The sequence below is a fragment of the Geotrypetes seraphini genome, chromosome 7 (assembly GCF_902459505.1).
Source record: "Geotrypetes seraphini chromosome 7, aGeoSer1.1, whole genome shotgun sequence".
Lineage (NCBI taxonomy): Eukaryota > Metazoa > Chordata > Amphibia > Gymnophiona > Dermophiidae > Geotrypetes > Geotrypetes seraphini.
Genome location: NC_047090.1, coordinates 177,371,393 through 177,394,343, shown reverse-complemented (window position 1 = coordinate 177,394,343; position 22,951 = coordinate 177,371,393). Strand labels below are relative to the sequence as shown.

General features: G+C 43.0%; 1 protein-coding gene across 1 annotated transcript in view; it reads left to right on the top strand.

The window, feature by feature from the left end:
* The first annotated feature begins 2,215 nt into the window (after positions 1-2,215).
* CALM1 (calmodulin 1) overlaps positions 2,216-22,951 on the top strand; it is a 75,713-nt gene continuing 54,977 nt past the window's right edge. The window contains exons 1-3 of the mRNA XM_033952552.1: positions 2,216-2,345; positions 4,701-4,731; positions 6,988-7,131. Of these exons, the coding sequence (XP_033808443.1) occupies positions 2,343-2,345; positions 4,701-4,731; positions 6,988-7,131 (178 nt within the window). The 5' untranslated portion in view covers positions 2,216-2,342. The remainder of the gene's footprint in view (positions 2,346-4,700; positions 4,732-6,987; positions 7,132-22,951) is intronic.

Sequence of the window (22,951 nt, the reverse complement as noted above, 5' to 3'; positions counted from 1 at the left end):
ATGATGTTTTCTAATCCAGTGATTTGGGTGTAAAGCACTGGTGTTTTCCACAAAATTAGATATCTGATTGAAGATGATTTTTTCAGTAACTTTTGATAAGAAGGGGATATTAGAAAAGGGGCGATAATTTGTACATTCGGCCGCACTAATTTTCGAGGCTTTTATGATTGGATGAATAAGGGCTTCCTTCCAGGATTTTGGAACAGAGCTTGTTGTCAAACTAGTAGAAACTAATTTTAGAATATGAGGACCGAATGTAGCAAAGTATCATTTGAGAATTGTTGGAGGAATTGAGTCAGAAAGCCATCTATGGCGTGGCACAGGGCTTCCCAATCTCCCTCATCCTATTCAATCTCTTCATGAGCTCTCTCGGTAACATCAGGTTTGAAGACGAGAGCATATTATCCTACACAGATGATATCTTTCTCCTTATTCCCATAATCAACAATCACTCGGACATCACCAACAAAGTCTCACATAATATTGAAAGAATCAAAATCTGGGCGACTACTAACAAACTACAATTAAACTTAACTAAAACCAAAGTTCTATACTTCCACACACCCCAACAGACGGCACCAACAAGCATCACTCTTTGATCGGGCAAGACCCTCCCTGAAGAAGAATCCTCCAAAATCCTAGCTTGCATCCTGGACTCCACACTTACCCACCACTTACCATGGAACCACAAATCTCCAGTCTCTGAAAGAAATCCCTCTATACCTTGAGACAACTAAGACTAATCAGACCGTACTTTCACCAACACCACTTTGCCTTAGTTGTACAACTGATGATACTACAAGTGGACTACTGCAACTCCATCTACATGGGAATCAACACCACTCTGATTCACAAAATGCAACTCATCCAAAACACTGCTGTGAGACTAATCTTCAACCTGGGAAAATATGACTCGATTACAGACTTCATCAGGCAACTGCACTGGCTACCCATCCCATTACGAATAACCTTCAAAACTTCATGCATCATTCACTGTATACTTTACGGAAACTGTGGCTCCTCTCATCCAGCTCTTCTCCAAGGCATGGTCTACTTCCCGCAGAACCCTCAACAGAATACTTCTAAATCTGCCTTCCACAAAAAAATCTGCAATACAAACTTGTTTTCCACTCCATGATCACCTTTCTAGGCGTAAAAACTTGGAATGACCTTACTGAAATGACCAGGATGGAACCTAACTACACCATATTCCAGAAGAAACTGAAAACTCATCTATTTGACACTTAGCCACCTGTATGCTCTCCTCCCCTCTCCACCCCTCTCCCTCCTTCCCCTTCCTCGCCCCCCTCTTTAAGCTGCCTTGAGCTTACCTAGGTATGAGTGAGGCAGAAATAGAAGATTAGATTAGATCTCTTCTATTTTGAAACATGCAGTCCAAAGTACAACAGAAAAGGGAAGCTAGTACTTGCTGGGGTGACCAGAACTAAAAACCAAGAACATGTTTATATGTATGGTGCCTCTTAAGTTTTAACGTACTGTAAGAGCTCTTCCCCTCCCCTCCCCCTCCCATTAAATGGGAAGTGAATTGTAGGTTTAGTAGTTTTACATGTTTGTGAAAGTGCATGGAAAAAGTACTAAATTGCATACAGTTTTAATAATAATTATTAAAAATAATACTGTACAAATAATGAGGCCCTTTGTAATGTGATGCCCCAAACTGAAGCTTATCTAATTGATACACATAGTAACATAGTAGATGACGGCAGATAAAGACCCGAATGGTCCATCCAGTCTGCCCAACCTGATTCAATTTAAATTTGGGCAGACTGGATGGACCATTCGGGTCCAGCCCAACCCAACAAGAGAAAGGAATAAAGTGAACACCTACAATTTGCTTCGTATCTTTTCCTTACATGAAAGCTGCCAAATATTTCACACAAAAATGCACGCATTCATTCATTCCTCTTCTCTCCCTGTGTTCTTTGCCACGCCACACCCTACAGCAAAAGTTTCTGCAGCCTTTCTGCACCAAATTGTCAGAAAACGTCATCGACAGCAGCAGCAGCGCGCGCGCGCACCCCGCCGTCCCCGCACGGCAACGAGCTTTCCTTTCCCTACTTCGGCAGCGCTAGGTCAAGGGAGGAGTGAGGGTCGGCAGGGGGGCGGAGCCGCGTGCTGCAGTCACCCTCCCCCCCCTCCTCCTCCTCCGAGAGAGTCGCGCACCCGCCGCTTCACCGGTAGCGGAGGGATACGGCACTATATAGAGGCGCCGCGCGGTCCGACACTGCCAGCAGTCTGTGGTGTCGCTCGAGGGAAGGGTATCGCCGCCGGAGCCTCGCTAAAAACCTGTTTCCCCTCCCCGCCCCGGAGTACACGCTGCCATGGTAGGTAGACGGCGTGCGGGCTTTTTGGACCGAAGGACCCGGCAGAGGGACAGAGAGAGAGAGTGAGAGCGCGCGCGCGCTGCCGTTTCTGCGAGGGGTGTTGATGGCGCGTGCGGTAACGGTTTTTTTCCCTCGCTCCGTGTGTGTGTGTGAGGCGAAATCGAGGCACGCGGTTCGCCGAAAACCCTTTTTTAAAAAAAAAAAATATATATTTTGCCGTCGTCGTCGCTCATTTTGTCGTTTTGTTTGCTGTTCTGGAAGCTGTGCACCTAACGTCTGATGGGATTTTGCGCCGCCTGGTTATCTTTTGCGCGCGCACACACACACAAAAAAGCTGCATCTTGACGTTCTTTGCTTCGTGATGGAGGATGCTTCGTGTTTGAAAGGTTCCAAAGCAACTGATGCATTCTTTTTCTGCCTTCTCTCGTTGGCTTTATCTCCTTGTCTGTTCTTTATTTTAACGCACTTTTTTTATTTATTTATTTATTTATTTTTTTGCGTTTTGCTGTTTTTTGTTTTTTTTGCGTTTTGCTGTTTTTGGTTTGTTTTTTTTTGGGGGGGGGGTGCTGTGGCGATGCTTTGGTGCGAGCTGTTGGTACGATTCCACCTGCTGCTCGTCGCGACGAATTAACGTGTCGGAAATACGACGGTGGGTAAGACCTTAAAAAAAACAACAAAAAATGCGGGAGAGTGTTGATGCGGGGATACTTTTGGGGCAGCTTCGAGCGAAACTCTTTCCTTCCTCCGCACCGACATTTGTTGCGCTCTATTTACAAAGGGTGGGGGCGGGAAGAGGAGTGCCCCAACCCAATATATGCGTTCTACGTATTATACCCCCCCAAAAAAAAAGAAAAAAAGAGGGTTGGCTTGGATATTGCATTTGCTTGTACCTAACTGGCACATGGCGAGCATATTTATTAGCGTCCCCCCCCCTCCCCCTCTCGCGTAAGGCTGCGCACTTTCTTATCTTGCGGTGCTTAAAGCCGAGTCGAGACGGTTAAAAAAAAAAAATCCTCCTTCCTGAACATCTTTAAACGTTGCTAGTCTTTGCGCCCTTTAGACGAGCAAAAAGCCCTGGGTGCCGAGGGGGTGTGGGGGGGGGGTGTTACGTCGTCTTGGTTGAAATAACGCGAAAGCAGCGTTTCGAATCTGGCCTTTGGCCGAAAATGGCTGTCTTCGTCTCTTTGGTCTTTAATTCGGGCGCGGTGGGCGCGGTTATGGGGGGGGGATCCTCGGCTTAGGGGCCCCGATGGCGTTGAAGGCTTATGTAGCCCTGGGACTTGGGGGAAGCTGGTGTTTTTGGGGCGAAAGAAACAAGTCGGTGACTGCAAGTAGAGCAGCACGGCCCGACCAGTCTGCCCAGAAAGGTGGTCTGGGAGTTGACTGACTGACACTCGGTGCAGTCTAACCCCTCCCCCCCCGGCCCTTTATAGTCCACTTTAATATAGTGGTGGTCGGGCTACTGTCCATGAAATAGAAAAGTGAAGACTGGAAAAGAGTCCTCCAAGGTAACAATATCCCATTGCTTATACGGACTAGAGGGGGCTAATGGAGTCTGATACCTGCTAGCTTTGGGCAGCGAGGCTGGCATTTGCAAGCCAATAGCTTTTCTAGAAGACTCGGGCTCCTCCAGGGAGGGATGAGCACGCGCTGAAACTGCAGCCATGTGTATTGTAAGCAACAATTTGTTAACCCTTTTCCTAATCTGCCTCTACTCAAGGGCTGCAGTGCTGCTGGTTTTATGTTATTCGGTGTGCATTATGGAATATAACTAGGGATATGCCTTGTTTATGGGGTGGGTGTTTAGAAAACTTGTACTCCTTCAGCCAGTCTCTGAAATGGAAGTGTATTTTAGCCTAGGATTACTCTATACCTTTGCCCTGGTAACCATGGCAGCTGCTGACTTGTTGCTAGGAACATGAGCTTTAGTAGTTTACCTCATTACCTCTAACAATATCTAGGCTATGTAAATATGGGTCTGCATAAAATTGTGTTGGATGAATTCAACATGCTTCATGCTGTTAGCCTTATAGCTAATGAATGCCATAATTCATATGAAGCGTTATTTAGTAATACTGGATTGCATATTTAATCATTTTAAACTGCAAGCTCCTGTCTTGTGGCTTTATTTTAAACTGTGGTTGTAATATGTATAATTGAAACTAATCCATTTTAAGTGCTTCAGGAATCTGCTTAAAAGGCAGGATAATTTAAAAATACAATAGCTGTAATCTTATAATTTTCGTGTACTATTGAGCTGTCTACTGAAGTTCTCCATTGTTTTATGGGATGCGATATTGCCTTCCAGGCACACTTGAGATGCATATTTTTAATTGAACTCTTACTCTCTTCTAGGCTGATCAGCTGACTGAGGAACAGATTGCTGGTATGTTTCTGTGATTACTTAGGTAGTCATATGGGGTTTGGGGTTGAAATGGGTCAGCATTTCTAGTTTTTTGGTAATGGTTGGTTATAGATCAGGTGGTGAACTGTTCCCCAGGTTCACTTGGCATTCTGAACCAGCAAGAATGATTGCAAGTGCTAACTTAACAAGTAGAACTAGTTTAATGAAACTTTCATGCTATCTTATTTCATTAAGCCTGGATTCTTGAACTGGTGCTGATCACATGTCAAGTCTGGTGATGGTTAGAGAATGACACAGGGAAAAAAATCTGTCCCCACCGCTGGACCACTGCCCCCTTCACCGCCTCGTCCCATCCACGCAGCATCCACCCTTCCCTCGTGCGGTCCGCGCATTTCCCTCCCTCCCCCTTACTTTTGCGGCGCGTTTTAAGGTTTGATTAGCTTGTTGAAAGCCGCTGGGAGTGTTCATGCAGTTGCGTGTGTGGGTGGAGGCTTCTATTCTGACGCAACTGGAAGTTGCATCACACACTTAACTGCACGTAAGTTCCGGAGGCTTTCAACAAGTCTCCAACCTTAAAATGCGCCGCCAAGGTAAGGGAGGGAGGGGGCCACGTGTGATCGGTGACCGCGCACATTCACTCCCTTAATTGTGGGGGACAAAGCCATTCACCGCTCCACGGGGCGGTGGATGGCCTTGTCCCCGTACCTGTGGTGAGCACCTTCCCTCCTCCACTGTTTTGGTGGGTTACCCGCGGCTAGCTGCGGATAACATCCACTATGTCATTCTGTAGTGCTGGTTTTGGAATTGTGCTGACACAAAAGATAGGCACCAGAAATGTAGGTCAGGGTTTTTCAGGCCTACATTTCAGGTGCCTATCTTCACATGAATTGTGCCTATGTAGGCGCTTTAGGCCATCTAATGCCACTTCCAGTGTTGGCCATGCCTACTTTGGTGTTAGCCTAAAGCACCTATGTAGGCACAGTTCTGATCTAGACTTTCTAGGTGCTGATATGCTCCTTAAATTTTAGTTAAACACTATTTGGACTTCATTTTTAACAGAGGTATGGGTGCCCAGAAAATCAGCACTGGTTCAAGAATCCAGGCCTAAAGTCTAAAGCTTGTTGAGTATATTTTCACATGCTCTAAGGATCTTATTTGCTAAGCACTTTTAACTTTTGGGCAAATGATGCTTTTTGTGGGTGGACCCTTAAGTGGACTAAAGTTGTATAACTTGTGGTTCAGTTAGCTTGATATGAACTTGAAAAACTTACATGGGGTTAATATTTGCTGTTAACTTGGCCTTTTTCAATTGACACAAATGGGAAAACAATGACTGGCTGGCTGCCTTAAAGGAAGTGCCTCTGATCACTTTCCCATACCTGCTTTTCTCTGTTGGCTTCTCCAGCTCATGAATTTTAGACACTTGGGTAACCTGGCACCCAGACTTTTTAGTTTTGTATGCGGTCAACTTGCAGCAATTCTATCAGTGGACAGTTTTTGTCTATTAACACGGAACAGATCAAAATACATAGGATTATACCCTTTGTTGGTCTTGTTTCTTTTTGTGTATGGTTAAGGTTCTGGAGATTCTACATAGTTAACTTCTAATGGCTGTACTTCCCCCCCCCCTTAGGGTAGTAAGCCCTTTAGTAACTTGGGTATGTGCTACAGGGCTACATAAGGATATGGTTGGATAGAAGGTGCTGACTACATTGGCATAGTTCATTGCTTGCAGATATTCTATGAAGTGGTTTGTGTAAAGTCTACCTCTGTTTCTACACTCGCCCACAGCATATCTGTTCTAGACTTGATAGAATGTCAATGTTCATGTGTCTAGTAAGAGAGTAAATGATACTTTGGAGAATACCAAGCACTCACCTGAACAGAAATTTAGTTATTCTTTTGCTTTTAAATTAACCGAATTCTGGAATGCTTTACCGCTTACATTAGGACTTTTAGGTTCTTTTGCTAAACATTTTGGAAATTAACTATTTCAGTCTACTTTTTCTTGTCAAATTTATGTATTATGTTTTACATTATTGTAAACAGTCGAGATCCTCTTGGTTGATGACTCGGTCTATAAAACTAAATTTTTGTTTAGTTTGGAAGCCAATAAAAAGTTTAGTACATTAAAGTGTTTGTTTTGGTCTGTTCACTTCAAAAAATTTAGCAGTTGTAAAAGCATTTAAATTTGAGATCATCACTAAATATTTGCTTTATAATGGTTCTCAATGACATAATTTAAGCTTAACTGACTTGGGCAATGTTTTTCTTTAGAATTCAAGGAAGCCTTCTCCTTATTTGATAAAGATGGTGATGGCACTATCACAACAAAAGAACTTGGGACTGTTATGAGGTCACTAGGCCAAAATCCAACTGAGGCTGAATTACAGGATATGATCAATGAGGTGGATGCTGATGGTAAGTCTAAAAAAAAAAAAATGTACAGAAAGCTTCTGAAACAAATGACTAGTCAGATTTGTGGCTCCCAAGCCTTTCTAGGCTTGGAAACTACTATTTCTGTAGTGCTACTAGGCATACATAGCGTTATATGCAGAAACAAGGCTAAATAACCATAGCAGGTTCTTGTGCTTTATCTTCGGCTTTCATTTGGAAATGAGGTTTATCACAAAAGGAATCGGCTAGCTTAGTTCTTCCAACTAATTGTAGACTTCAAATCAACTTTAATATTGGATGCATTTATTCAGTTTCCTTTGAAAGCTAATATGCAGAAATTTAGTAAGTTTTTACCATTACTGAGTATATGGAAGGATTGAAAGATCACAAAGGGTTCATCTTCCTGCTTGTCTAACTTGGTTTCTAAAAATGGTCTTTGCATACAATAAAACTAGTTTGACAGCAAAGGGTTTTTTTCTTTCCTAAAGAATAGATGGAACTAGTTGAATCAGTTAATCAGCTACCGTTTCATTTCAGCCTTCTAGAAATTAGAATTCATGGTATTACAAGTTTTTCCGTTTCACCTGTACAGATACCAGTGGGACATACTGAAGAATGGAAAGCAATACTTTAAGTTTGCCCATACATTTTATGAACGCCAGAAAACTTTGATATTAGTTTCAAGTTTACTTGATTTGTGCCTTACTCCACGTGCCCTGCTATGTACAAAACAGTTTGAGAAATTGTCTAAGACTTACACTAAATCACCTGTATGGGAACAATCCTTTGTGGCTGATGGTTTCCCCGCTTTTGTTAAAACTTCACTGGCTCCCAGTAATCTCTAGGGTTTACTTTAAATGTGCCTGGCTAACATTTAAGATCTTGCATGGCACTCTTCCTCCTTGAGTTCTGAGAGGCCTGATATTACCAAATCTATTCAAAAGCTTAAATTCTTTCCGCTCGTTAAAAGGCGTTATCGAGTATATTGGAAAATTAGGGAAATCTCTTTACTTTAAATAACTGAGGTTTGGAATAATTTTCCTGTCCAGCTGCGTAATTTGGGCTCTTTCCAATTATTTCGAAAACATCTGAAAACATGGCTTTTTTCAAAAATGTAAATTCCGCTGCTTTCTATATAATCACTAATTATATTTTTCTTTTTTTTAAACTCTTGTAAATCGTGCCGATATTTCTTTCTATAGAGATGTGGTATATAAGCTTAAAGTTTAGTATAGTAGGTAGCCCAACTGAAACTTGTTTTAATCTAATTACTGTGCCTGGGCCATGGAATATATAGAACTTAAGTTGAAATTCTTACTTGAGAGAACACAAGTTTGATGCATAAACAGTTAAAGTTGCTCCTCAAACATGCTGCATTGTGAGGCAGGATAGCATTTCTAATTATGTTGGGCCACTACATTCCATGGCATGAGTTTTTTTCATTCTGATATAAATACCAATATATTTCCTGCTCTTGTTAGAAGTAGTGTTTAAAGGTGTTTGATAAAACTTGTTTTCTGAAGTAGCCATATAAGGAATCTTGGCATGATAGCTGATCAGTGGCTATTAAATCAAGCAACAGTAATAGTAGTACAGGACTACCTAGTGAGCTGTGAGAAGCAAATGGCATATCTTCACAAGTCGCTGAGAATTCTTGAGCATTATCAAATATGGCGTAGAGAATAACATGGTGATGGAATTTGTCACCATTCCCATGTCCTTTAAGGAGAGAGGGAAGAATGGTGTAGAAGGACTGAGGTTGAGATACACTAAAGAATTTTACATGGGAAGGCTTCATCTGGTTATCTGTGGGGATGGGGTGAATTCTGTCACCATGTTCTCTAATGGAGCTTGCATGTTCTAAAGCAGTGGTCTTGAACCCTTTGCAGGGCCATATTTTGGATTTGTAGGTACTTGGAAGGATTCAGAAAAACTAGTTAATGGCTTATTAAGGAAATGACAATTTTGCATGAGGTAAAAAAAACCCAACTCTTTATAGTTTATAAATCTTTCCTTTTGGCTAAATCTTAATAATAATATTGTAATTTATGGCTAAAGAGACATATGATCAAGAAACTGTTTTATTTTACTTCTGTGATTATGATAAACATACCGAGGGCCTCAAAAGAGGACCTGGCGAACCACGAGTTTGAGACCACTGCTATAGGCTAAGGCTCTTTACACCTGCATTGTGATGTCATAGAAGTTTATGGTTATAGAAACATAGTAACACGATGGCTCATCCAGAGCATCCACTATCTCCTCCTCTCCCTATTGGCTAAGGCTCTTAACATTTGCATCTTCTCTTCCTATAGGCCAGTGGTCTCAAACTCCAACCCTTTGCAGGGCCACATTTAGGTTTTGTAGGTACTTGAAGGGCCTCAGAAAAAATAGTTAATGTCTTATTAAAGAAATGACAGTTTTTCATGAGGTAAAACTCTTTATAGTTTATAAATTTTTCCTTTTGGCTAAGTCTTAATAATAATATTGTCATTTATAGCTAAAGAGACATAAGATCAAGAAACTGTTTTATTTACTTTTGTGATTATGATAAACATACCGAGGGCCTCAAAATATTACCTGATGGCCACTTGTGGCCCCCCCAGGCTGTGAGTTTGAGACCACTGTTCTAAAGGTTGGTAGAAGGATACTGAAATGGTGCTATTGGACAGTAGGCATTGCATACTTAAGTATTTGAAAATCGCTCTAAAAGGGAGTCTTGGAACAAGGTTGTGCTTTGGAGGGAGGTACTCGGTGCACATCCTCCATACAGTAGCTGGAAGGTCAATCTTGCAGAGTATTATGTATTGATGTGAATTTTCACATTTACTTTTAAGCTCTTAATGTGAAGGTGAAGATGTATTAACCTTGGTGCGGAAGAAGCAATTCTATGCCAAATCACTCATCCTGCCTCCTTCCCCTAAGGCAGTGTGTCTCAAATTGTGCCATGGCAGATTCCAGAATTTCACTTTATTTTTAAAAATTCCCTTCATAAGTATATACTAGAATAGATGACATGTACATCGCGTAAGCAATATTATGAACGTCTATATGTTTGTGAAGGATATAACTGCCCAGACAAGTATCATTCTTTGACGCGATTGGTCCTTGAAAAACTAACGGCAAGTAATTTTAGTTGTTTGGGTTTTTTGTTTTTAATGCAGTAGTATTTTTATTTTTATGCAGTAGTTATCCTAACTTGAGCAAAAAAGCAATCAAGATTTTACCATTTGGATCTTCTTATCTTTGCGAACTTGGATTTTCAGCTCTGACAGAAATTAAATAAAGATAACTGCAGATGATGGATAATGAAAGGCGTGTTTGCATGTTGACTATTGAGCTGCATTTTGAGTTAATTTGCACTCAAAAACAAGCACATCCATCACATTGATTAGCTACTCTATTCTCTCTACTTTAGTTTCACCGTTGTTACAATTACCCATACATAGCTTAAAAGAACTTTAAATAAATAACTCTTAATTTTTTGTTTTTGCAATTTTAGAATTTCAATTATAATGTGCCTTGAAAACATTTGCTCTGTTTAGTGTGGCAGAGCTAAAAAAGTTTGAGACACTGCCCTAAGGTCTTGATTGGGAACAGCAGTATCTTGAGCCATGGTCTCTGCTATTGGTCCTCTAAAAGGAGGACCTAAAAGCACTGCTCCTTTTCTGCCACTTAATAGAACAAATGGTATACAGCTGACTTGCTTCTGCCCTATGTCCTTTTGTAATCTTGTAATGCATAGCAAAAACCTTACCTGCCAAACAAGAACTCAGCTCACAAGTAACTGTTTGGAGGTAGTGGGTTCACAGAATAGCTTAGTGGGTATGGAGACCAAATAGTATGGACATTTCAAATGTGGATCAATGCAGTGCACATTTCTATACTGAATAAAAGCTTGACCTAATATAAATAAGGTTGTAGAATATCGATATCAACTTCAGCTCTTAGTAACCCAAGCTTGTGCTGCTGGGGAAATGGGGGAAGGGAATGTGGTAGGTTGCACAAGCTGGTAGCTAATGTATGCTTATTCTAGAATAAACTTTCTCCTCCCTCAGTTTACATTTCCAGTTAGATTTACTGTATTCTTGAAGATTAATCCAAGATAGTACATGTAGCATCTCCATGTTATAGTTTACTGTTTGTTTTGCCTAATGAAACGGTACCAGGCATGCTATTTAATGTCAACACAATTCACTTAAGCAGAGGTGGGGATCATAAGGTATAATAGCTCAGGGTAAGTTAGTCTGGTATTCTGTACATGATTGTCCAGCCTTCTTTGTGAATCGCCCAAAAGTCATTTGACTATGGCGGTATAGAAGAATAAAGTTTATTATTACATAGGCTTAGTGTCTATACCTTAGGTAATGGGAGGATTAAATTGGTTCTCTGATGCTAGAGCAACATAGGGAACTTGAGCCCTTGCTTCACTGATTTTAGACTGCTGTTCTAACCGTAAGACTGCATCTCCAGTTACATACACATGCAGTTTCCTTAAATCGCCTCTCAATTCCTGATCTCTACTTTTACATGGTAAACAAATTCTGCAGCTGGTTAAGCCTTATCTAGCTAGCTGCCTCTTAAGGCTTGGGAGAGAATCCATGTTCACCTGGGGGAATAAGTGCTAGACACCAGGGCTTTGTTACTGAAGCTGTTCTTGGGGTTTTTTTTGGGTGGGGGGGGAGGTGGTGGTTATAGGAATGCTTCACTGTACATACCTCTACTGACTTAAAAGGCTCACAAGTATGTGCATCAAATGCTGACAGGTGAATTTTTTAAAAAAATTTTCCTTGTTGGTATTGCAGCAGGTGAATAAATTCAAATAGACCTTGGTAGGTTCATCAGCCCCCTTCATTGCTTTTGAAGATCTTAAAACTTGGCATGTCAGTACCTTATACATGGTCTTAAGGTCAGGAAAAGACAGCTGCATTCAGCTATACAGTAAGGCTGTACATTTAACGTATTAATGCAATTAACATGCTAGTTTAATCACATTAAAAAAAAAAAATAACAGAACTTAACTTCTCTCCACCCTTGTCTTCTCCTGGCACATCCTCTTGCTTCTCCAGGCCCTTCACAGCCCTCTACTCTGTTCCTTCTGCCCCTCAGGGCCCTGAACCCGATCATGCCACAGTGAAAGCAAGCTGGTTTCTAGCCAGCCCAAAGCCTCTATAGTGTTGGGGGAAAAGGGACATTCTGTCAGAGGTAGAACATACCGTTTTTCAACAATGCAGAGAAACATAGAAACATAGATGACGGCAGATAAGGGCCATAGCCCATCTGGTCTGCCCACTCTACTGACCCACTCCCAAGTCTACTATCCTAGGGATCCCACTCCTGGTGACAGGTTCCCTTGGCTTAACCCTCTAAGGGATCCCACATGGAAACCAGCTTGCTAACACTGGCATGACTTATTTTTATTTATTTTTTTATTTTTAGTATTTATATACCACTTGTAGCCTAAGTGGTATATAGTAGTACATAGTATATAAGTAGTACATAGTATATACATAGTATATAAGTAGTACATAGTACATATACATAGTATATAAGTAGTACATATACATAGTATATAAGTAGTACATTCAGGTACTCAAGCATTGGGTTCAGGGCCATGAGGGGCAGGAGAAGGAACAGAGGAGAGGGCTGTGAAGGGCCTGGAGAAGCAAGAGGATATGCCAGCAAGATGATGTAGACCAGAGGCAGTTGAGTGAGGGTAAAACCAGGTAAAGGGACGATAAGGGAGGAGATGGTAGAAAGGAAAAATTGCCTGGGAGAGAGGGGAAGAGGATTATCAGACTTTGCCCCCCCCCCCCCCCCTTTTTGTAATAAAATTGTGGTAGTGAGTCCTAGTGCATTAAATGCAACAAATCCCATTCAGTTTCTGTGGGCTTCAGTGCATTTGACATTGAGGAATTGGTACTGTGGCTTTGTTAAAGGAGCCACCTTTTTGTAGGGCTGTACATGCTAAATTTCTTCATCCATCCAGACAGATGGTTTACACTCCTTTGCCAGCAGGTGGAGATGGAACACACTGAATTCTAGCAGTATAAGTGGGCTATGCAGTCCCTCAGAGAACCAGTCCTCAGTCTCCAGCAGGTGGAGGTGGTAAGCTTGTGCAATCTTTTAGGCCTTGGCAGGTCTGTTGGAAAAGCTAAGTAGTGGCTTTTTTTTTTTCCCTCTGCCCCTACTTTCTTGTCAGACTGAGCTGGGTTCCCACGGGGGATAAGGGGATGGGTGGTCCGTTACACCTTAGGGATGTCACATTCAGGAAACAAATTTCAAGTTTATTTATAGCTTGATATACCGACCATCACAAGTATCTGGTCAGTTTGCAATAATAAAAATTAAAATATTTAGAATAGCTTTAAAAAATGAGTAAACAGGACAAGAACAAAATTAAGATGGGTTAGAGACGAGAGGCACAGGGGGAAGAGGGAGATTTTAATTACACTGTGTAAATAAAAATAAGAGGGAGAGGATAAAACAAGGATAAAGGAAATGTTTCCTGAAAGCCTTTCACTATTTATTAATTTTTATTTTCCCTTTATCGGGTTCTTAATTGCAGTTTTGATATGAATCTTTGAATAGAAATGTTTTAAACTTAAAGAATTTTCACTGCGGAGGTGTGGTGGCATTGCATTCCTCTCCCCATTTTCCCCACCTCTCCAATTTTTCTATAGAGGTACCAAGGGGGCAAAGACTACAGTTTTGAGTGCATTTGGGGGTCTGCTCATTTTTTTTATATAAATAAACCAGACCAGAGGCAGTGTTTTTTCTTTCTGTGTTTGCTTGCAGGGACTGTTTTCATTATTTCTCTTCCATTTGCTGCCAGTTTCAGCCATTTTGGCAGAGTCTTGGGAGCTCCCACCTAGATTGGAGAGGCAGGAACAGTTGTGCAGGCGTCTTCGAGGGAGTGTGATGCTATCCCACCTGTGGGTTGTATATCATATCGCATACATGCGGCTGATGGTCCAGTCCCCTCTCCGGTGGCTTCGGCCTCGTCTGGGGGGGGTGGGGGGGGAAGTCATCTTTGTTGGCTTCACCCAAATGGCTGTATTTCATGGGAGGACATTTTTCCTTGACAATGTTTTGTCCCCTGATGAGGACCTGGTGATCTCAGGGGACCTTCAACACCCTTGGGGGGGAGGGGGCGCAGACAATGCAGGTGGCTGTATGTCTGAGCTGCCTACAGGGGAAGATTCGTCTGTGGTGCACATTTTTCACCAGGAAGAGCTCAAGAGCTTATTCTTCAGATGTCCTCTGTCTTGCATTTTGAGGAAGACACCAAAGAGGTTCTACAGGTGTTGGATCCTCTTCTTAAGGGGATTCGATTGGCATTTCCCATGCATCTGGATCTCTGGGACATACGTCATGCTCAGTGGAAGATTCTGGGGGCCCCCCTTTTTGGCTGGTACAATCCATGTCCCAGCTTTATCCTATTCCTGAGCCTGATAGATTCTTTTCGATCACCGGATATGGATGCCGTGGTTTCAACCATTGCCAAGAGGCATACTCTTCTGGTTGGTGGTGGTTCAACCCTGAGGGACCCCCAGAATAGAAGGATGGTGTCTCTTCTTAAGGATGGTTTTGATGTGGGCAGCTCCAGAGGTCCAGACAGCAATTTTCTGGTGGCCAGAGCCTGTTTTTGGTATGCTGAGCATGTGTTCAATGGGGACTCTAATGACTGGTCACTGATGGATCAGGAGGTGGCTATAATTGAAATGGGCACTTACCTTTCAGATGCTATGTATGATTTGCATGCTTCAGCTAAGTCTATGGCCTCGGGGCTGGCTCCATAGTCGGCAGACATGGATGGCCTCCAAATCCAAGCTTAGTCAGTTTCCTTTTATGGATTCTTTGGATAGGAATTAGACAAGCTGGTTCAGAGTTTAGCAGACTCTAAGCTGGCCTGGCTACTGGAGGACAAACCTTGCTAGCCTGCTGGGGAGTCAGGGGGGTCGGTCAAGGTCATATTCAGGAGTTTTGCCAGTATGTCTGCAGTGCGGTCGTTTCTTCCAGTGGATGCAACCCTTCCAGGGTGCTTGCTTGGGACCCCTCCTCGGCTCGACCTGCCCAGTGACTGTTTCTTCTCCTGGTTCAGGTGGGCACCCGCTTACAGGAGTTTTACTGGGGGTGAACTGAGATCACAATGGATCAGTGGGTTCTAGTGGTAATTCAAGACAGGTATGTTCTCGTTCGACTGTTCTTGACATCTATTTTTTTTTCTCTTCCCCTTGTCAGGCCTCTTGGAAAAAGCAGGCGCTTCAAGACTCTTCAGTAGAGCTCAAGGCAATGGTTCTAGTGCCTCATTCAGAGATTTTGGTGATTTCTATGTTGATTCGTCCCCCATTTGAGTCCCTGGCTCCTGCATGCTGAAGGACCTTACTTTGAAAACAGTTTTTCTTGTAGCCATTTTCTCAGCTTGGTGCATGTCTGAGTTTAATCCTTTTCTTGTCATGTCCCCTTGGAGCTTTCAAAGGAGCATATGGTGTTGCGGCCTGTTCTTCCTAAGGTCGTTTCCCATTTTCATGTGAATTAAAGACTGTTGCTCTTCTGGCTTTGGGTAGTTGGGAGTAGAGCTGCCAGATTCGGAAAAAAAATTAGATTCAATTCAGCCTATTGAATCGGGTTTGTGTTGTGTTGTTTTTTTTTTTTTTTTTTTTTTAAATTTAGATTTTCCTGCCCAATTGGGGTTCCCCCCCCCACCAATATCCTGGTGGGTTTATTTTATAGCCTTTTCATCCCCTTTGCCCTCTCCTAACCACACTGGTGATGTGGTACAAAAAAGACTTTTCCTCTGTTAAATCCTAGCTCATGTTCACAGCTAACACCAGCTCTGGCAGGATACACATTTGAAATCCGACACATTGTAATAAAAAACCCAGAAAATAAAATTTGTTTTCTACCTTTTGTTGTCTGGTCATTATTCAAATTATGTTGGGCCCAGGCTCTGGTTGTTTTCTGATAACTCGCTTGCCAGGGTCTCCTTTCTCCGTGCTAACCATCCATCTTCCATCTTTGTCCTCCCCTTCCGTTTCCCTTCCCTCCCCCGAAGGTCTGATATCTTTACTTTTTTTCATCGCTATCCCCGCAGCTGCAGCGATGGACCCCAGATCCACCATCTTTCCTTTTCTCAACTACTTTCATCCAGCATCTCTTCCTCCTTCCCCACCACCCCAGGTTCTACGAGTTCTCCCTTTCTCTTCCCAACTACCCTTCTATCCAGTATTTCTATCCCCCCTGCCATACCATCTCTTGTGTCCAGCTTCTCTCCCTTTCTGTTCCTTCCCTCCTTAAATCGCATTGTCTACCATCTCTCTCCCTCTCCTCTGTTTTTAGACCCATTATTTCTTCCCCCCCAGTCTGGCATATGCACATCTCTTTGTCCCCCTTCCCTCCCTCCCTCCCCCCCGGTCCTACTTTTACTTAATTAGAGCAGCAGCATAGCCTGTAGTGATCCTTACAGGCTCCCATCAGCCTCCGCAGCTGTTGTTCCCTCTGCCACGGTCCCGCCCCTCCTCTGACATCAGGGGCAGGATCGTGGCAGAGGAAACGGTTCTGGAGGCCGATGGCAGCCTGCAAGGATCGCTAGCACCAGCAATCCTCGCCCCCCCTAACCGGCCAGCAAGAGACGGCGAAGGGGGAGTCGGTCACCGAATCGGGAAGCCAAATTTTATTTATTTTTTTTTTAAATTTACAAAAAATCAAATCAATTATGAATCCATTCATCCGAAGTGAATCGGACAGCACTAGTTGAGAGGGTAATTTAGAGCAGAGGCAGTTGCACAAGTTGGGATATCAGCAGAGTCCTTTGTACTTACATGAAACGGACTTGGGAGTTCAGGTGGACAGTCTTTGATCCAGCGTACGATCGAAGCCTTAGAGGCACCTTCCCTCTAATGACTGCCTGTCGGGAGAATAAAAAGACAATCGCTTCGGTGTACCACCGTCGCAAAAAAAATAGTTCCAGAGTTTCTCAAAGCTCATTCCACTCGGTCAGGCGGCTTTCTGGGCTGAGTCCTCTCTCGTCCCTGGTGGATATCTGTAAGGCTGCAGTTTGGTCTCTGCATTCTTTTCTGTGTCATTACTGGATGGACATTAAGGCGCGTCAGGATGCTGTTTTTGGTGAGCACATTCTTATGGTGGCTCTTCAGGGGTCCCACCCATGATGAGTACTTTGATATGTCCCATCTATCTGTGCTGGTCTAGAAGGATGATAAAGGAGAAACTAGGTCTTGTCTGCTTTCTTTTAGTTCCTCCAGACTGGCACAGAACTTGTTGATAAGAGAGTTGTGTTTTTTTTTTCTCGGGATTGCTATCTTGTGCTTTTGTTCTTTTTGCCTTTTGTGTGTGTGGGGGGGTATAAATATTGATTGTGGAGCAGCAACATCAGGTTTATGGGGTTTAGTGTTGGTTTGGTTCTGATCCTTTTCCAACAGTTGTACTTTGTTTTGCACTGTTACTTTTTACAAAAAAAAAAAAATTTTTGTTCTAGACAGAGCTTTAGTTTTGATTTCTTGCTTGGCTATTCATCAGACTGGTTCTATGAGGAACTAACTGCACAGCCCACTTGTACTGTTAGAATTCAGTGTGTTCTCGGTCTCCATCTGCTGGCATAAACCATCTGTGCCAGTCTGGCGGGACTAAAAGAAAATTAGTAGGTAAGACCTAATTTCTTCTTTTGCATTAGGGTTGGGCAATTTAAAAATATAATTGATGTACAGCCCTACTATAAAGCATTAGTTTTATCTTCCACATTGCTTTTTGAGTATTCTACCTTTTGTGGATACAAAAGCCAGTAAGATTTCGTTCAGGTAGTTAGCATTAACGTGACATGCAGAGTAATGTGTTTGAGCTGTATAAAGAAGGTTGTAAATGAACCATAGACTTTGAGGTGATTGCTTTAATCTGTGCTACATCAAGAGTGACTAAAGCAAAAAAAAAAATGCCAGGCTGCATAGATGTATCATATCAGAAAAGGGGTTAAAACCTTATTTGCAAATATGGGTTATGTTTGGAGGCCATCCAGAAAGGAGAGTGGTGCAGTGGTTTAGAGCTACAGCCTCAGCACACTGAGGTGGTGGGTTCAAACCCTGTGCTGCTCCTTGAGACCCTGGTTAAGTCACTTAATCCTCCACTGCCCCAGGTACATTAGATGACTGTGAGCCTGCTGGGACAGATGGAAAAATGCACAAGTACCTGATTTGTAATCTGTCTGAACTCCTTTTGGAGGACAGGCTAAAAAATCAAATAAAAATAATCAAAATGGTACAGCACTTGCACCAGAAAACACTTGTGTAGAGCAGTGTTCTTCAGCCTTTTGATGCCTATGGACCGGCGGAAATAAAATAATTTTGTGGACCAGCACCAGTCTGCGGACCGGCAGTTGAACACAGGGCTAAGTTGTGGGCAAGACCCTGCCCATCTTCATCCAATCTCTGTCCCAGACCCCGCCCCCATCATTTTACTATTTGTAACACCATTTTCACCCCCTTATTAACAACACATAATGAAAACTAAAAGTACTAATATACAAACAAACCCTAAGATGCAAGACTGCATGCAGTACAACCCCAGAGGAAAAGAAACAAACGCATTTCTTCCTGAACAGACAGCAGATGTAAATCAATCACTAAATTAAAAAATAATAAAATCATTCTCCCTCCATGCTGTGCCTTGCCTTCTTGCCTGCCCCTCCCGGTGTTATTTTCAGGCAGGCTGGCTCCCTCTTCCTCAGTGCTGCAGTTGCCAAAGCCATGGGCAGCGGTGCCTCATCTGGAAGCCTTTCCTCTGACATTGCAATGTCTGAAGGCTTCTGGTTCAGGCACAGGATGTGCGTAGGAGCCTCTGCCCATGGCTTTGTGCACTGCAGCACTGTGGAAGAGGGAGCCAGCCCGAAGACAACGCTGCATTGATTGCACCGTGGACTGGTCGCTGAAGCGCATTGTCTGGGGCCTGATGCATGTGCCAGCCCTGCGGACCGGCGGTTGAAGAAAACTGGTGTAAGAGTGTACATTGGTACATGTACCTATCCTCACTTGGGTAGGTGGTTATGCATTAATACCTCTTCAAAGGAAGAGAAGCTAGGCTTGGGACATGCAGCAAAACTTGGGACTCCATTCAATAAATGATGCCAAAAAACAGTACCGACAAAGGTGCCAAGTACCATTCTATAAACAGCACTTAGAATAATGCTGGGATCCACACCTAACTTGGGCATGAAGATTTACACCAACTAAACCCTGGTGTAGTGATCATATCCCTCTTATGCTAGAACAGTACACATAAATTGCAGGAACACTCCTGATCTTCCAATGGCCATGCTCCTTTTTACCATGTGTAAAACTTACATGTGGATCCAGTGCCTAAAAATGGATTAATTTTTAATGCTAATTGGTGCTGATGGCACATAACTAGAACTAATTGGCTTGTTCAGTTAAATTACACTCAAATTGGGTACATAATTTTTAGCATCATTTTATAGAATTTGGTCATAATTATCTGTGGCCCTAACTTAATCTTTCAGGAATGCCCTCGCACTAATGAATATAGTCATGTGAAAAAATTAGGACACCCCATGAAATATTCAGTTCTTTCTTAAGAAATATTCACATATCAGTGTCAAATCTTTATTTATCTCTGGAAAAGAAAGTGATATAATTGCAGGTAAACACCAACATTTTCCTTGCATATCTCTTGAAACAAAAAATATCCACAAAAATGTCTATTCTAACTGAGGAATAAATTAGGACACCCCCACATATCCTCCCAGTTAAAATGGCTCAAATCACACAAGTGTAGTACATCAGGTAAACATGATTAGAACATTATTACTCAGCATTTTGAAGGAGGTTTGCCTTACTTAAATCTCAGATATTTAGTTTGGTGTGCTCATGACTGCTGCAGTGAGAGTGAACACCACCATGGTGAGATCAAAAGCGCTGGGTTGTCTTGAGGCCTTCATAAAGAAGATTGTAGCAGCTTATAAATCTGGTAAGGGATTTAAAAAGAATTTGACAGCCATTAGAGAATGACACAGGGAAAAAATCTGTCCCCGTCGCTGCCCCTTCCCAGGCCCACCATCCCCACAGCATCCATATAAGCCTCAGTACTGCAATATTTAGCTTATTCCTTCCTTATAAATCAAAGTTCTGGCTGCTGAACTAGAGAAAGATGTTCAGCTGGCAGGGCTTTGTTTATAAATCTACTACATGGGGAAGACAATAAGGACCAAGAAGAAGGGAATGAAGCACCAAAAAGAATGTCACTGCGCAGTCAGAACAGCAAAGAGTATGAAGAGAAACTTGCAAAGGAGGCACGGAATTTTAAACCTTTCTTTCGATATGTGACAGGGAAACAGCCGGCAAGGGAGGAGGTGGGACCCCTGGACGAGGGTGACAGGAAAGGAGTAGTAAAGGAGGAAAAAGAAGTAGCGGTCAAATTAAACAAGTTCTTCTCGTCGGTCTTCATGAAGGAGGACACATCCAATGAACTGGAAAAATTCTTCAAGGGGGACCAAGAGGATAAATTATTGTGCATGGAGGTAAGCCTCAAACGTACTCAAACAGATAGATAAGCTAAAAACTGACGAATCTCTGGGCCTGGATGGAATCCACCCAAGAATACTAAAAGAACTTGGAGACGAAATAGCGGAGTTACTGCAGCAGATTTGCAACCTATCCTTGAAAACGGGGGTAATACCGGAGGACTGTAGGATAGCAAATGTTACACCTATCTTCAAGAAGGGATCCAGAGGCGACCTGGGGAATTATAGACCGGTCAGCTTAACCTCAGTTCCGGGGAAGATGGCCGAATCGCTAATCAAGGACAATATCAATGAGCATATAGAAAGAAATAAGCTGATGAGAACAAGCCAGCATGGTTTCTGTACTGGATGATTTTGCCAAATGAACCTGCTGCACTTCTTCGAGGGGATAAGCGAACATTTGGACAAAGGTGACCCCATAGACATAGTATAACTGGACTTCCAGAAAGCCTTTGACAAGGTACCTCACGAGCGCCTACTAAGGAAACTGTGGAACCACGGGGTGGAAGGGGACATACACAGATGGATAAGAAACTGGCTGGCGAACAGGAAACAGAGAGTAGGAGTAAAGGGACGGAAACTATGCGGTGGTGGATTCTGAAAAAGCCGAAATACTAAATGAATATTTCTGCTCAGTCTTCACCTGTGAGGCACCGGGATACGGACCACAGTTGAAGGCAAAACAAATTGCGGAAGACCCGTTTCAGAATTTTGAGTTCACACCTGAAGACGTCTACAGCGAGCTGACAAGGCTCAAGGAGAACAAGGCCATGGGACCGGACAATTTACACCCAAGAGTGCTTAGAGAATTGAGAGATGTTCTGGCAGAACCGTTGGCCGTGCTCTTCAATCTCTCACTAAGCACGGGGAAAGTTCCGTTGGACTGGAAAACAGCCAATGTCATACCTCTGCATAAAAAGGGTTGCAAGGCTGAGGCTGCGAACTATAGACGAGTCTCACTTCAATAGTGTATAAACTCATGGAAACACTAATTAAAGCATAAATTAGACACGGTCTTGAATGAGGGGAATCTCCGGGACCCCAGTCAACATGGATTCATCAAGGATAGGTCCTGCCAGTCCAATCTTATCAGCTTCTTTGACTGGGTAACAAGAAGGCTGGACTCGGGAGAGTCCTTAGACGTCGTATACCTTGACTTCAGCAAGGCTTTTGACAGCGTCCCACACCGCAGACTGCTGAACAAGATTGAATCGATGGGGTTAGGAGTAACACTAACTGCATGGGTTAAAGATTGGCTAAGTGGCAGACTTCAGAGGGTGATGGTTAACGGTACCCTCTCTAAAACGTCAGAAATGATCAGCGGAGTGCCGCAGGGCTCAGTCCTGGGTCCACTCCTCTTCAACATATTCATTAGGGATTTGACTCAAGGCTTCAAGGTAAGGTAACCTTATTCGCTGATGACACCAAACTATGCAATATCGTAAACGGCTACAATCTACAGGATACTATGGAACAGGACCTCCGTACTTTAGAAAGTTGGTCCTCTATCTGGCAGCTGGGCTTCAACGCCAGGAAATGTAAGGTCATGCATCTCGGAAATGGAAATCCATGCAGAACTTATACCTTGAATGGAGAAACTTTGACCAAGACTATGGCAGAACGAGACTTGGGAGTGATTATCAGTGCAGACATGAAGACTGCCACTCAAGTGGAGAAGGCTTCATCTAAGGCACGGCAGATGATGGGTTGTATCAAGAGAAGTTTCGTCAACAGGAAGCCTGAGGTCATGATGCCATTATACAGAGCCATGGTGAGACCTCATCTGGAATACTGTGTGCAATTCTGGAGGCCACATTACCGTAAAGATGTGCACAGAATTGAGTCGGTTCAGCGGATGGCCACCAGGATGGTCTCGGGGCTAAAGGGTCTCTCGTACGAGGAAAGACTGAACAAATTGCAGCTCTATACTCTCGAGGAGCGTAGGGAGAGGGGAGACATGATTGAGACATTTAAGTGCATCACAGGACGGGTCGAGGTGGAAGATGATATCTTTCTTCTCAAAGGACCCTCGAACACAAGAGGACATCTGCTCAAACTCGGGGAGGGAAGTTTCGTGGAGATGTCAGAAAGTACTTCTTCACGGAACGAGTGATAGAGCATTGGAACAAGCTTCCAGTACAGGTGATCGAGGCCCGCAGTATCCCAGACTTCAAGAATAAATGGGATACCTATGTGGGATCACTGCGAGGGTCATACCAATGAATAGGTCGCTAGGACATAGACTTAATAGAGCAGGTCAATAGAGTTAAGGGGGCCAGTAGACTTAAAAGGGTG